The sequence below is a fragment of the Fundulus heteroclitus genome, chromosome 23, assembly GCF_011125445.2.
Source record: "Fundulus heteroclitus isolate FHET01 chromosome 23, MU-UCD_Fhet_4.1, whole genome shotgun sequence".
NCBI lineage: Eukaryota > Metazoa > Chordata > Actinopteri > Cyprinodontiformes > Fundulidae > Fundulus > Fundulus heteroclitus.
The window spans coordinates 2,978,329-2,992,357 of NC_046383.1; the positions used below are offsets into that span (position 1 = coordinate 2,978,329).

General features: G+C 39.2%; 1 protein-coding gene across 7 annotated transcripts in view; it reads left to right on the forward strand.

The window, feature by feature from the left end:
* Positions 1–14,029, forward strand: part of diaph2 (diaphanous-related formin 2) — a 510,558-nt gene that overhangs the window by 138,599 nt on the left and 357,930 nt on the right. For all 7 annotated transcript variants that reach the window (XM_036127356.1, XM_036127360.1, XM_036127361.1 and 4 more), the window contains one exon: positions 6,712–6,851. In XM_036127356.1, the coding sequence (XP_035983249.1) occupies positions 6,712–6,851 (140 nt within the window). The remainder of the gene's footprint in view (positions 1–6,711; positions 6,852–14,029) is intronic.

A 14,029-nucleotide genomic window follows, 5' to 3' on the forward strand; every position in this document is an offset into this window, starting at 1 on the left:
AATTGGCATTATGTAAATATTTTAAAATAAACTGTATCGAATTATATGTTTCCTTCATGGTTATTACACCCTTGTGTGAATTGTTTTGAACAATTATCTCTAGTACAGTGTTATTTGTTGAAGTAGCGTGGCCTTACATGCATGCACACTCATATAACCAGTGTTGCCAAGTCTGCTTATTATAAGCGACTTTAGGCTTTTTTTTTTTTTTTTTTCTAAAGTCACTTCTAAATTTTGTGTGTCATGGGTTGCGTGTTTTTAATGGGCTTGTTTTTGAACATCAAGTCGCTCATTTGGCTTTTTCTTATTCTTTCAACAGAACCCCTTTTTTCCTAGTTATCGCGCTGCGCAGCAAGAGCTATTGAGAGACCTGCTAGCACTGCTGCTGCGTAACAGACTGGCTGAAATACCTGTCCGCTCTGTCTGTTTCATAGAGCCGGTCGCTTGTTTCTCTCACTAGATCTGGCAACCCTGCATACAGCATGCAAGTAACAAGCTATTGTGAGCATGTCTTTTGTGGTCTTCATTGTCACTTTATACTCACTTTCTAGACTATTGGGATCAGGACACACAGAAACAGATGAGATGCCATGACAACTGCTGAGATTTCTTTTTTTATACCCAGCGTAATGCCTTTGGTTTCCTTTTGGTTTGCTCTTTAGTTTGTTGCCGCTTTGCAGTGAATTTGTCGAAGCACACGCTATGATGTGTTTAGCTTGCCGGTGTCAGAGGCCTAATTGTCCGATATCTGCAACTTCTAGTGGCAGAGACATAGAAGAATAGCGCTGGCTGTTGATTCTGCTTTCTGACCAGAAGAATCAGAAGATGGAAAAGAAAATAAATGGGAAAAAATTGAGGAAATAAAAGCCCCTGGGGTGAACAGATAAACGCATATTTCTTTGTAGCTGTCATCCGAGGTTTAAAAACACCATACTATGGATGGAGCGTGAGACAGAAAGGAAGGAAAAAAAAAAATTAAGAAAGAAGTAAAAGGACTGAATTGTAGATGGATGATGACAGAAAGAGATGAAATGCTTTGCCACATGGTCTGCTGGGAAATCCCCCACTGTGCTGGGAGCCCCGCAGCCTGGTGGCGAGATGAAATGTCTTATCTGCCAGCAGCAGAACTCTGTCCTTTAAGGGGGGCTTAGCAAAACTCATTGTCCAGCCAAGCAGCATCTCAACTGATCCGTGTTCCCGTTGACCTTTACCGTCAATGCTGTCACGCTCACACGGCAGACCTTAGATTGTGTTAAACGAAGGAATACTCATTTTTATAGCGTAACGTCTCTAACTTTGGTCTCCTCAGGATTGTCTGCAAATCTTATTTCCTTATTCGATTACTTTGACTACTTTTGTCATACCCTTTAAAGGGCGAGGCATTTGACATGCCGCTCTACCTGTCTCGTGTCTGTTATCCATTCTTCTATCTTTCCTATCAACTTATCCATCAGTCGCTAATGAACAGGAAATTAAGTTGTAACATGGCTATCATGCAGCTAGATATACTCTAATTGCTAAGATTCTATCTTTATTCTTCTTGCATCGAGCTGTGGCTGCTCTTGTAATTTTCATTAATTAAACACATGGAACCGATAATCATCTGTCTCCAGCAGTTTCAAACTTTTTGATTTGACTTTCTCGGTTTTGGCGGTTTCGTGTTTTATGTTTCAGTGGGCTCAATTCATTTTTCCTTTGAGTGCTCCACTGCTTCCGTTTATGTTCATCAAAACAAAGAATTTACTAAGGAACTAAAGACTTTGTTTAAATTTGAAATGAAATGATCACAGCAGTTAAAAGATTAGTGCCTTAATGCTTCTTGTAGCTTTCTGCTATTTGATCACGCAGTAACTGCCAACTGTGTTTTATTAGGAACTTTTTTCATAGACCTACACAAAGTAGAGCATGATTTTAAAGTGGAAGGAAAACAGTGTATGGTTTTCAACTTTACTTTAGAAAACTGTGGCTTATCGTTTGTTAAACCACATTTAGCTGCATTTATAACTGCAACTCTTTTCTCTACTGGTTTTTTGCACATCTAAAAACCAATGAGTATTTTTTTCTCCTTAAGTTTTTGAGAACAAGCTCAAGCTCAGACAGAATGGACGAGGAGAAGCGTCTGTGAGCATCAAGTCTTGCCAGAATTTCTCAGGTTTTTGTCTTGGTCATGCTAACACATAAATATCCTTTGATCTGATCTCTTCTATTGGAGCTCTGACTGTTTAAGGTGATAGTCCTGTTGCAAAGTGAGCCCCAACCCTAGTATACAGATTTTTTAGGGCCTCTAAGAGGGTTTTTTTCCAGGATTGCCCTGTATTTAGCTCCATCTATCTTTCCATAAACTCTGACCAGCTGCCCTGTTTCTGCAAAAGAGAAGCAAACACCACAGCATGATGGTGAAAGCACCATGCTGTGGTGTTTTATGCTACATACAGTGTTTTGTATGTAGACCAGACTGCAATTTCACACTCATCTAGACCACCTGTTTGCTATATCTCCTTTACATGGCTTGTGGCAACCTCTAAGCTTGAATTGTTCGTTTTTTTTCATTCATAGCTGATTTTATTAACAGCAAACAGGCTTAAATTTGAGGCAACTGGACTGGACGAAAGTGCCTCCGATTTAATCCTGTTTGCTGTTGCAATGACCCAGATAACTGAGAATTTGCACAGGCAAGTGTACTTTCTTCTTCCCACGCTTCCATAAAAGCCAGATTTAAGGGGTAAAAGATTGATAGTTGTTGTCTTGTCAGCAGATCTTCTCGGTGAATGTAGTTTCTCCAGAGCTACTGTGGGCCTTGTGGCTGCTTCTCTGATAAATGCTGTCCTCGCCCAGCATTTCAGTTTAGATGGACAGCCATGGCGGTTTGCAGTTCTGACATTCTCTGGACATTTTTGTGTAACTGATTAAAAAAAAATAATAATAATTTTATTTAGGAGCTTCAGGCTAAAGGGAGCTGAACAAATGCACCGACTAAAACAAATTTACAAACCTTGTATTTTCGTTCCACTTTGCAATTATGTGCTACTTTGTGTAGGTCCATATCACAAAATCCTAAAGGAAGATCTTTAAGTTGTAAATTGAATAACTAGACTACAGAACATTATAAAATGGGCTGTGTGTGTGTATGACCGAGACATATTATTGTTTACGGGGGTTTCCCACTAAGCTGACAAAGAAGCTGAATAATGTATCCATCAGTGTGCCTGAGTGGGCCTAGCACTGGGCACTGAGGAAGATGCCAGCTTGTTACAGGCTCATTACAGGTGAAGATGACATGTTGAGGTGCAGCCGACTTGGCATTGTCTCCCCGTTCCTCCCTCGATAGATGGCGAGACTCTGTCACTCCCCGCGGCGTACAGAGAAGGGGGGGGGGGGGGCAGAGGTGGAAGCGGCGGAGGGAAGGAGCCGCGTTGCACCCCTAACCCCCCAAAATGAAATTGACAGGCTCACTGAAGTAATTGCTCCCAACACTATTTTCTTTGGCAGGAAATACTGTTATCGACAAACCGGGGATTCAATAAGCGGCAGGAGATGAGGCTCAAGTCTTTCCTCTGCTGCTGTTGCAAAGTCCCCTGATGGTCTTTGCCCTGCCCTTTATTCCCAAAGTTCTCCTCTGTTTTGTTGAGTTTTTTTTTTACCTTTGTTTTTCTTTTGTCTTCATACCCCTTATTCTTTTACCTTTCCACATCTAACTCATACATCAGTAACTACTCTCACAGTTTTCCTCTTGATTTAGTCTTGCACGTTTTTTTCTTTTTGACCATTATTTGTGAACCAGAGTCAAAGAAAACCCTTTATTACTTAGAGGCCAGCCTGGCGCTGCTCCGCTTCCCCTCCTGCGCCTCAGATTGTTTCTCTGCTGCCAGTATGGTGGTGTAATGTTGATATTATCCCAATGGATTCCATTGATTTGAGCTCAGAGCATGAAAAAGCAGTTTATGGCCAATGTCTTTGGTTTCCAGAGGTCAGATCATGTGGTGTAACCAGAGCTCAGGCTTTTCTGGACATCCTGGTACGTTTGCTGGGAACTACTGAGAAGTAGGAAGATAAATGTATTTGTAAATAAATGCATTGGCCTTTAACAGTCCATTGCTATGAATGTGTAATTGGAAAAAAACTTGCAAATCAGCCATATTCAGCAATAAAAACAAAGTTTCAAAATGTTTGCTTTTCAGGTTACATTCTTCTGTTGCCTTTTAACCTAACTGTTTTGTTATTTTACTAACTTTTTTTGTTAGGTTTATAAATACAAGCTCTCTCAGGAGTGGAGAAAGAATTAAAGAAATGGATTTGATTCAATCCGGTTGAGATATTAACACAAATTTACGACAAATTCTAACACACTGCCTCAAATTTAATTTAATTTGTCATTAACATAATTGGAAGGTTCTCATCTCCAATTTTAAATTTCCTTTCTGTTGACTTGCGTTGTGAGTACGTAAATCATTTTAATATTTAAAAAAAACTGCTTACCTGCCAGACTTAGGATTTGTTTTATTTGCAGCAGCAAATTTCTGTTGTTGCCCAAAATCTGCATTGGTATCTGAATTAGTTTCTTGCATCTTATTAGTTGAGAACCAACATAGCCTAAGATGCTAAGCTGCATGCGACAGCTTCTTTTGAGCGAATAAATCATGCTTTGGCACTGATCGTTTTAACAATCAGATTTTACATTACCATTTTCAAAGAAATTTATATATTTTTTATATCATTTAGTCAAAGGCCGGGCTCAGATTGGATGAAAAGAGCAACATTATTGGTGGCTTGCTGTTCGAATCCCCCTGGTTTTTCATGGGCGCACACAAAAAAAAAAGGTTCATTCATGTTGACAGTGCATTGCAACAGAACAGCGGGTCTCTCTTTTCTCCAGATAAATGAGCTAGCTTATTACCTCCCAAACTGCCTATTAGCACAGCTCACTTTGTGGGGAACCAGCAATACAAGAATGAATACAGCCGCGTTCCTTATGCCGGGGAGTCTGGTTCAGGATAATGTGACGGAGTCTCAGCAGTGAGTTTTGTTTGGTACCGTGACTCAAATTCCTCCCACAAAACTGGGGGATTGTAGCAGTATCATCCAGTAATGATATGTTTCCTGAGATGTTTATGAAGGGAGAAAAAAGTAAAAAAAACAAAGAAGAAATGGCACTCCAAGCTTTTTTTTTTTTTCATTTGGAGACCTGTTTCTGTGCCTGTAAGTAACGTCAGTCCAACAATCGATTCAATCGCTTACTGATGGTGGAGTAGATCTGTTTGTCAATGTATAGTTTAAAGTAGGCTTCGTCGTGTGCTCAGTGAGTTTGGCTTTTTGAATTGAAAGTGTGTGTTGTGCCACCACTGGTCTCATTGTGTAAGCATCAGTGTAGAAACACGTCCCAGTGGAGATTAAACACAAGAATCCGTTTACTTGAAGCGGAGGCTGCTGCAGATTGCATGCGGAGCCCGTCTTTGGCACCGGTGGTAGAGTCCATTATTAGAGTCTTGGCTGATTAACAAAAAAAAAAGAGGAAATGTTCAGCATATTCCATAATTTATTTTAACAGGTTTCAGACACTTCCTGCGTATCCCGTTTATAAAGTCATCCTCATGGGATTGATTAGATATTAAGTTTGCTTTCATGGATATTTTAATTTGTAGTGCTCCCAGTGTAATCTATGAGATGTATGTAAAGTAACACATACAAATTTTAAGTGTGGCGTGTGTTTGTGTTCAGCTCCCTTTACTCTGATACCCTCAGATACAATTCAATACAAAAAGTTGTTTTCGGGAGGTAACTAACTAGAAAATGGTCAACAAGCTTGTCATTTAATCTGTGAAGACCTCAAGGGTTTTTAGAAAGCAAACAGTTTCATGGAGACCAAGGAACAGCAGGCCGGTCAGGGCTGCGACGTTCTAAAACCCAACATCCCAAGCTTTGACAATAACAAGGAGCAAAGGTCAATCAATTACAGAAAAAAGATAAATAATATAGCACAGCTGCAAGCCTACCAAGACATGGCTGTCTGCCTAAACTGAGAAGCAACCAAGGGCCGTGGTTACTTTAGAGGAGCTGCTGAGGTCCAAAGCTCTGGACAACCATTAGTTTTTCACGGGCCTTCATGAAACAGTGACAAGAAGAAACCCACTGTTGATAGAAAGCCGTGAAATCTGACATTTAAAGTTTGCCTCAAGCCTTGTAGGGGGACCCAGCAAGTATGTGGAAGAAGGTCCTTATGTCACATGAGGACATGATTAAGTTTTTGGAAAAAGACTGTTCAAAAGAAAAGCGACCATGGGCATCAGACCGTCCACATGGGGAGACACGGTGGTCTCCCATGACTCGCTGTCGTTTCTCCAGCAGTGACACTGATTAAAGACGATGGGAAGACGCAGGGATGTATTTGCTATTTGAACACAGTGTATAATTTTTTTTATCTTCACAATTATGCACTCCTTGGGTTTTTCGCATAAAAGCAAAATGCAGTGTCGTTTGTAGTTATAATGAGTGAAAAGGGGCCAAAAATGTCATAAAATATGAATATTTTTGTAAGACACTGTAGGTACACCATGATTATTATCCGTGAGCGTCTCTGTGTAAACGAGAATGCCCTTTATGCAGAATTACAGCATCAGACACTGATACCAGCACAGTTTTTCTGACATTGCCGTTGGTGACAAAGTTCTTGTTCAGCCTGTTAATCTAATCTAAAACTGCTTTTTTTGTTTACAGGGTGGGCTACGAAACAGCAAGCATGAGTGTACACTTTCATCCCAGGAATACGTCCATGAGCTGCGCTCTGGCATCACGGACGAAAAGCTGTTCAATTGCCTGGAATCCCTCAGAGTGTCTCTCACCAGTAACCCCGTCAGGTTGGTAACCGAAGCTCTCATCACGGAGGGCTAATTGTTCTTTTCCTCGTGTTGATCGTTGTGAAACTTTAAATTATGCAGATTTATCAGAATACCTCTGACACCGTGAGTATTTGAGTAAATCTCTTTGGGTGGGGTTGTTGTATCAGAGAAAAAAAATATTTCGGGGGGAATTAAAACAAGCTGGAAATAACCAACACAGCTGTAAAATGCAGCTTGTACGCCGACTGGGAACAGATTTTCTGTTTTCTTCTGTGAGTTGGGGAAAACATTGTTATTGGTCTAGTACGGCCCAGGTAAATGACTGCAGTGTAATCCACAGGGCCGTTATCCACGTAAAAGTAAAATAGCTTGTTTTTCCCGCTGCCATGCCTTAGTGTGCACTGATGTTTGACCCACGAAATAAGTCGAGCACATAAAATTACCCCCACTCTTTGTGCAGCAGGCCTCTCCATCCCGTCCTGTTTGACTGGCAGCGGTCACCCCAATTAAAACGGTCAAACCTGCTAGTCTCAAAGGAGCATGGGAGTGTTTTTTTTTTTTTTTTTTTTTCCCCATTTGTTGCTCTAACCACAAATTCAGTTTATCCCGGTCCTCCAAAGGTGGTCAGTGAAAGCTTTGTGAGGTGCTCCCTGGTATGATTTATTTAGCTTAAACACCACAGTTTCTGCACTCCAGCCATCTAATGGTACGCCTACTTCGCTGGAATCCGCTCTCCGCTCTCACTCATGTTCACACCATTTCCTTCTTCCAGCAGCTTGTCTCTCATAAGAATTGGGAACAAGAGGTATCCTTAAGCGAGACTGCTGCAAATTAGACATGTCTTATAGCTGTAGATACCCTATCCATTTCTGTGAAAGCCATTTAATAACATTCTAACTCAGGAAAGCACTTTCCTATTAGGTATGATTTTTTTTTTTTCCCCTTCCTGTCGAGTTGCAGCTCTTTTGTTTGTCCCAATTTTCTCCACCTTCATATTGGATTGTTTCGGACCTTTCTCCCCACTGATGGCATGCTTATTTTTTTATGGAGCATCTGGTGATAGTAATCTTCATAAACTCAGAAAATGTGCAGAAGGTTTTGGTTTTTTATGGTAGATTTATTACAGTTCATATGCTGTTTTATCTGTTTGGTGACTGTACAAATGAAACATGGATAAAAAAAAATGCCATGACAACATACAGCTGTTTAATTGGCTTTGTGCAAATAAAACTCCTCCCAAAAAAACCAAGGGAACCTTTGGACTATCCCGTTCAAGACCATTTATTGTTGGCTACCTTGCTGTCAATCATCCTTTCAGCTGTAAATACAAACTTTCTATGGGACTGAGATCAAACTTCGTGGTGGCCAGCCCAAAAAAAGCATTTTGTTCTTAAATCACTTTGAAACTAATTTGTAGGTATGCTTTGGGTCATTATTAGTCCTATTTCTGCCCAGGTTTTAACTTTGTGGCTGAGGTCTTGAGATGTTGCGGAACTATTTACAGGAAAGGTTATTTTTACTTTATGGCATCTATTTTGTGAAGGGCTCTAGTCCCACCTGTATCAAAACATCCCCACAGAATAATGCTGCCTATCTTCACCAGTCAAATCGGCAAGAGGCGAAATACACCTCTGAAAGCTAAGCTAATAAATCACTAACGTGGAAATTGATAGAAAGATCGCAAAACTTGCTAACTCCCAAATCTCTATGGAGGAATGTACATGATGGAGCCGCTTTTATACCCCATAGCGGCAGAGCTACTGACGTGAGTTTTTCTGGGTGATGTCACAATATCGTTTAAGCAAATATCAATACTGATACAAAATTCAAATGTAGTACACTCGTTAAAGACGAGGAGGGCGCCACATAGATGGTTTGAGGCGCAAAAACCACTATAAGACATCTGTGTATGCAGTTTATTAGCCAAAAAAAGTTGATTTAGGGGTTAGTTGTTCTTTAACTTCTTGAAGTGACTAGAAGTACTTTTTCAATTAGTGTAATTTAACCTACATTAGATGTGTATGTAAAATAATACCCTACATAATAGTATAAGATAGATAGACAGGCTATATGCAAACACTTGAAGCAGTAATTTTTTTAACACAATATGGAGATTCAAGAGGTTTATTTTTGGTTGTTGTTGTTTTGTTTTTTTTTAATTGAGAATAGGTGGCTTGAACCAATGCTTTACCTCTGTAAGTGTCTTTAGGAGTGAGTTAAATCCAGCAGATGGTGAGGTTCAGCCGGAGAACGACCCTTGGGAGCGTATGCAGAGGGGGTCTGTGTGGGTGTTGGCTCACACAGGTCATTTAGTTATCTTTGTGCTGCTTATTTGTCTCCTGGGGAAAGTGACTTACTTTCCAGAAACGTGGAGGTGAAGGTTATCGCTAATTAATGTGAATGCACTTTGTTGTTATGGATTACGACGCACAGAGTCGGCATTTGACTGCGCTATGTTAGTGTAACCTTTTATATAGTTTTATATGTCATATAGTTGCTGGAGCAGTGCGTTCACATTGGATTCCTTCATGTCAACATTTGGTCAGCCGTCTTTTATTTCAACTAAACCTGGAGGTGAAATGATTGGAAAAACTTAGCATTATTAAAACTTAAAATCCCCCCCCCAGACTATTACTTATTACTTCAGTATATACAGTTTATTGCACAATCAACATAAAAGACGTTTATCTTTTGAAGCATTTCATGAAAAATGTGAAGGCCAACATCTGGTATGGGCATCACTATACTGAAGTTGCAGGAAAATAAATGTTTAAAAAAAAACAATATTTTCATTCAGTTTTGTCTGAGTGATCATTAATCATTAATTCTAAACATTTTTCTAGGTGTTTACCTCAGATTTTAACTGTGCTCTGCTGGTATGTTGTTCTGAGCATCTCCGTTTGCCATCCGCGTTCCTTTTCTTGTGTTTCTGATCGTCTCAGTCACGTTCGTCTCTTCTTGTAATCCCACATTGACTAAATAACCCCGTGCCGCCGATCCTTACATGAATAATGCTCCTGACCTTACAGTTGGAAGCAATGTGTCCGCTTACGTTAAGTCCAGCCTTTCTTTGTGGTTACTTCATCTCTATGTCTAAATATATTTAGTTAAAGATTTGGTGTCATTTAGATTTCTGGGAGTTACAAATGGTTCTGTTTGTTAAATATGTTCTGTATTTTTTTTAAAAACACTTTATCTTGAACTGAGTCGATTTGTTTTGGTTGTAACTGCACCTGCAGATCTCAGATTCTTGCTAACAAAGTGTTGTTCTTCACTGCGAGTGCTTACCGCTACTTTTTGCCCTCTCTCTGATGTTTGCACTGCCTGCTAATTTGCTCCCACAGGCCTGTGTTTGTCTAATAGTTTAATTGGCTGGGCTGTGCACCTGTTTGGCACCACAGGTGGCCGTGGGGCCATTCTGCTGTGGGCCTTATCTCGCGGGCAGTCCCACACAGGTGTGTGGCACGCAGCCTTCGCAGATCCACCCACAGATGGCATCGCCCCGAGCGTCCACTGCCTTCTCTGTTTTCGTTTAGCTTTTTCCTCAGCTGCCGGGTTTTCCCACTTCTTTTCCCCGTTTCAATTTCCCCAGGCAATTATTTATCCTCAGCTTCATTGTCCTGCTTTTAATTTTAGTCATTTGGATACTTGCTGCTTAATTGAGAACCGTCAGATTTACAGTCCTTATTTCATTAATTTCCTAATCCATTCTAATGAAGTGAGTTGTCAAGGTGTAAAGAAATTAAGTCAACTTATTTTCTAATTTAGAGGAGAAGAAATTGCGCTCCTTCATCCGAACCCTCTTTTTTTACATGCATATTTAGTTTGTGCATACTTTTTAACTGTAAGATCAGTTTCACTTATAAATTAGATTTTCTATCTTGCAGTGTGTAACATCTGTATTTGACAGTTTAGCTTTCAAAAATGTAAAGATTGTTTCACACAGATTTTAGCCAGTCTCCTAAATTTTTATATTTTGAAAGTGTAAAGGTCTTGAGTCGGTAAAAGCAATTTGTTTCTCTTGGTATTGATCTTTTTAAGGTGTGGATAAGACACCCATAATTTCAGTTGTCCAGGGTTAGTGCCCTTCATGTTTTAAATATGTCCTCTCCCCAAACACCTGCTTCAGATAGTTGAATTATCTCCTCAGCCTGTCACTACGTTCTGCAGGAGCCTGCTAATGACCTGTTTACCTATAAAAAAACAAAAACATGCAGGACATGCGCCCTCCAGGTCTGGAAACGCCCGCTCCTGATGCAGGCTTGTTGTTTTTATTATGAGCTTGCTGCTCATGCAGAAAATGTCCGAGTGTGATTAGGTCTCACTAGCTTAGCACGGATGGTTTCACTGAGGTGTTGTGTGGGGCTCTCATGAGCTGCTGTGCAGCAAACTGTATAACAAAGCTGCAAAGTTGTGCATCCTGTTGACTCTGTCCTCTTATGTTAACATTGTAACAACGTAATAATGCAAACTTTAAAGAAAAATTGTAAAAGGGTTATTAAAGCTCTCAAAGCAAGATATCGTTGCTGTTCTTTTAAGAATTTTTGATATAGTCGGCTGCATTTTTTTACTCAAACTGTTTGACGTTTAGCCGCATTTTAGCACCACTAAATTTACTTCAGGACTACGAATCTTCTTGATGTAAATCTTAAAAAAATAACTTAACTTATAACGTAACTTAATGGGAGGAACAATAACAACATAAGTAATAAAGTTTACCTAAAATTATGAATGTAGTCACCAAAAACAGGATAACCCATTAGAGAGAAAAATTAAAAAGTGAAAATAAGGTGCAAATGATAAAAAAGAAGACCACGGAGAACATTTTAGTTTAAGATTTTATATTACATTTATGTGATGGTGGTAAAAATATTCATCAAACTCCCTACATCGCAAAGGCCCAGACATCCCTCTGTGTACCTTTTTTAGGTTCTGGTTCCCCATCAGTCACACCGAATACAGTGTCTTGTTAAAGTATTCCACCCCCTTGGCTTTATACGTACTTTGTTACATTCCAACCAGTTTTTTAACATTGTATTTCATGTGATGAATATACACAGAATAGTTTAAGTGGGTAAAGTGAAATTAGATAAATATATATAAAAATTTAATAAAAATAGAATAGTTGGCCCAAAGGCATGTGGTCACCATTAATAAAACATGATGGTGGCAGCATGTTGCTGTGGGGATGTTTTCAGCAGCAGGGGCTGGAAAACTGGGCCAGGTCAAGGAAACGATGGGTGGTGGTAAACAGGGAGCAGAAACTTTCAGTCTGCCTGTGATTTGAGACTGGGACGAAGGATCGTCTTCCAGGAAGACAATTAGCCCGAAGTTTACAGCTAAAACAACACTCGAGTGGCTTAAGGTAATTATTTAAATATGTTGCTGGAGCAGTCTTGCTTTGAGGAATGGGCAAAACCCCCAGAGGCGAGATGTGGTGAGCTCATAGATACTGATACAAAGCCACTTGCAGGGCAGGGGTGTAACAGTGATGCTTGTAGGGGTTGTTGTTTGTTTCACAATTAAAATAAACGTCTTTAAAGTTGTAGGCATGTTCTGTAAATGAAATGGTGCAAATGCTCAAATAATTACCTTTATTTATACGTTCTGAAGCAACCAAACATGAAAAATACCAAAGGGTGGTGAATAGTTTTACAGTGCAAGGCACCATAATGCAGTTTTTAGATGTGGTTTTCTTGTCCCTTTGATAGATACTAATGTTTCTTTTTAAAGATACGAGGTTTGAACAGCTCAAAAACACTAAGATCCTCTACCAGGTTTTTCTGATATGTGGAAATGTATCACTAAGGGAATAAAAATGATTAACCTTAATTGCTGTTTACTTCTGTATAATGTAAAATAATCAAGTTTAGCTGCAGATGGCTTCGTATAAACACAATGAAACAATAATATCATAAGATTTCTGAAAAGAAATTTTTTTTAAAACATATAGCTTATTGTTGTTCATATTGGATTCCCTCTGAGTACAATGAAATTCATCTGGTTAGTTGAAGATCCTACAGAAATCCAAAATATAAGTGTTAACTTGGATGAAAAGCAAACCTTAGCTGATAGTTCCTAACAGGTGGTTTGTTTGTCATGCATTGTACGTTCTAGAGTTTCATTAAATAGTCTGTATGACAGTACACTTGCATTCTTCCGTCTCCTTTGCACTGAATAAATCTTGACTCGACAAATGCATTCCTATAGCAGAGCTAATATTTGAACAACAAAGTAAAAAAACAATGATTCCTGAAGCGCTATTTCTGTATTTGCAATTATTATTAATTTTTTTTACATCTAGCCAAAGGTCTTTTAGAGTGAAATCAAAGACAATTATAAGATGGGTGAAAAGCCGCTCTCTTGATATAAAGTTTTTCAAAGTAGCAGCTCTAACTGGGGCTCTTACGTCCCTCACTCTTCCTCCTTTGGCCCTTCTCCATCTACTCCTACTACAGCAGGCAATTAACACCAGCACAAAGGAGCATATCCATCTGTCCTTCTGCTGTTGTGAGTGTTGAAACCAGAATGAGCCTCTAAACGTCTCCCGGGTCTACTCTCCCGACAGCTCAGGCCTGAAATCTTGTCTGGCACAGACAAAAAGCGTGATTAGTGGCTCTCAGTGAATCTACAATGAGTTGTCACTCTATCAGTGAAGGATACTGTTTCAAATCTGTCATTTTTGATGTTGATATATCAAAGGGAATCGCCCACGGTTGATCTTGCGTATTCATTTTATAGCAGAGGAGTTTAATCCGAAGCCATGCCAGTTAAATTTTATTTAGATTTTAAAATGGAAGAAGTTGGCTTTAGTAATCTTTAGGGGGCCACTTCAGAACATATGACAATCATTGGCCTTTGTAGATTAAAGCAAATACCTTTATATCTTATTGAACTTAATAAAACAATTATTGATAAGTTAGTTAAGTTGCAAAAAAAGCTATAAGGCTTATTAATAAGGTGGGATACCGTGAACCAACTGATAAACTCTTCATTCAAAGCAACACATTAAAATTCAAAGACATTGTTTATATAAAAATACTGGAAATAATGTATAAAGCAGTAAACAAAAATCTTCCTTCTGGTATTCAGAAATTATTTAAGTTAAGAGAGAATAAATATAATTTGCAAGGTTTCTTTATATTTGAATGTGCAAAAGAGAAGAGCCAGATAAAGTCTAGATGTGTTTCAGTTAT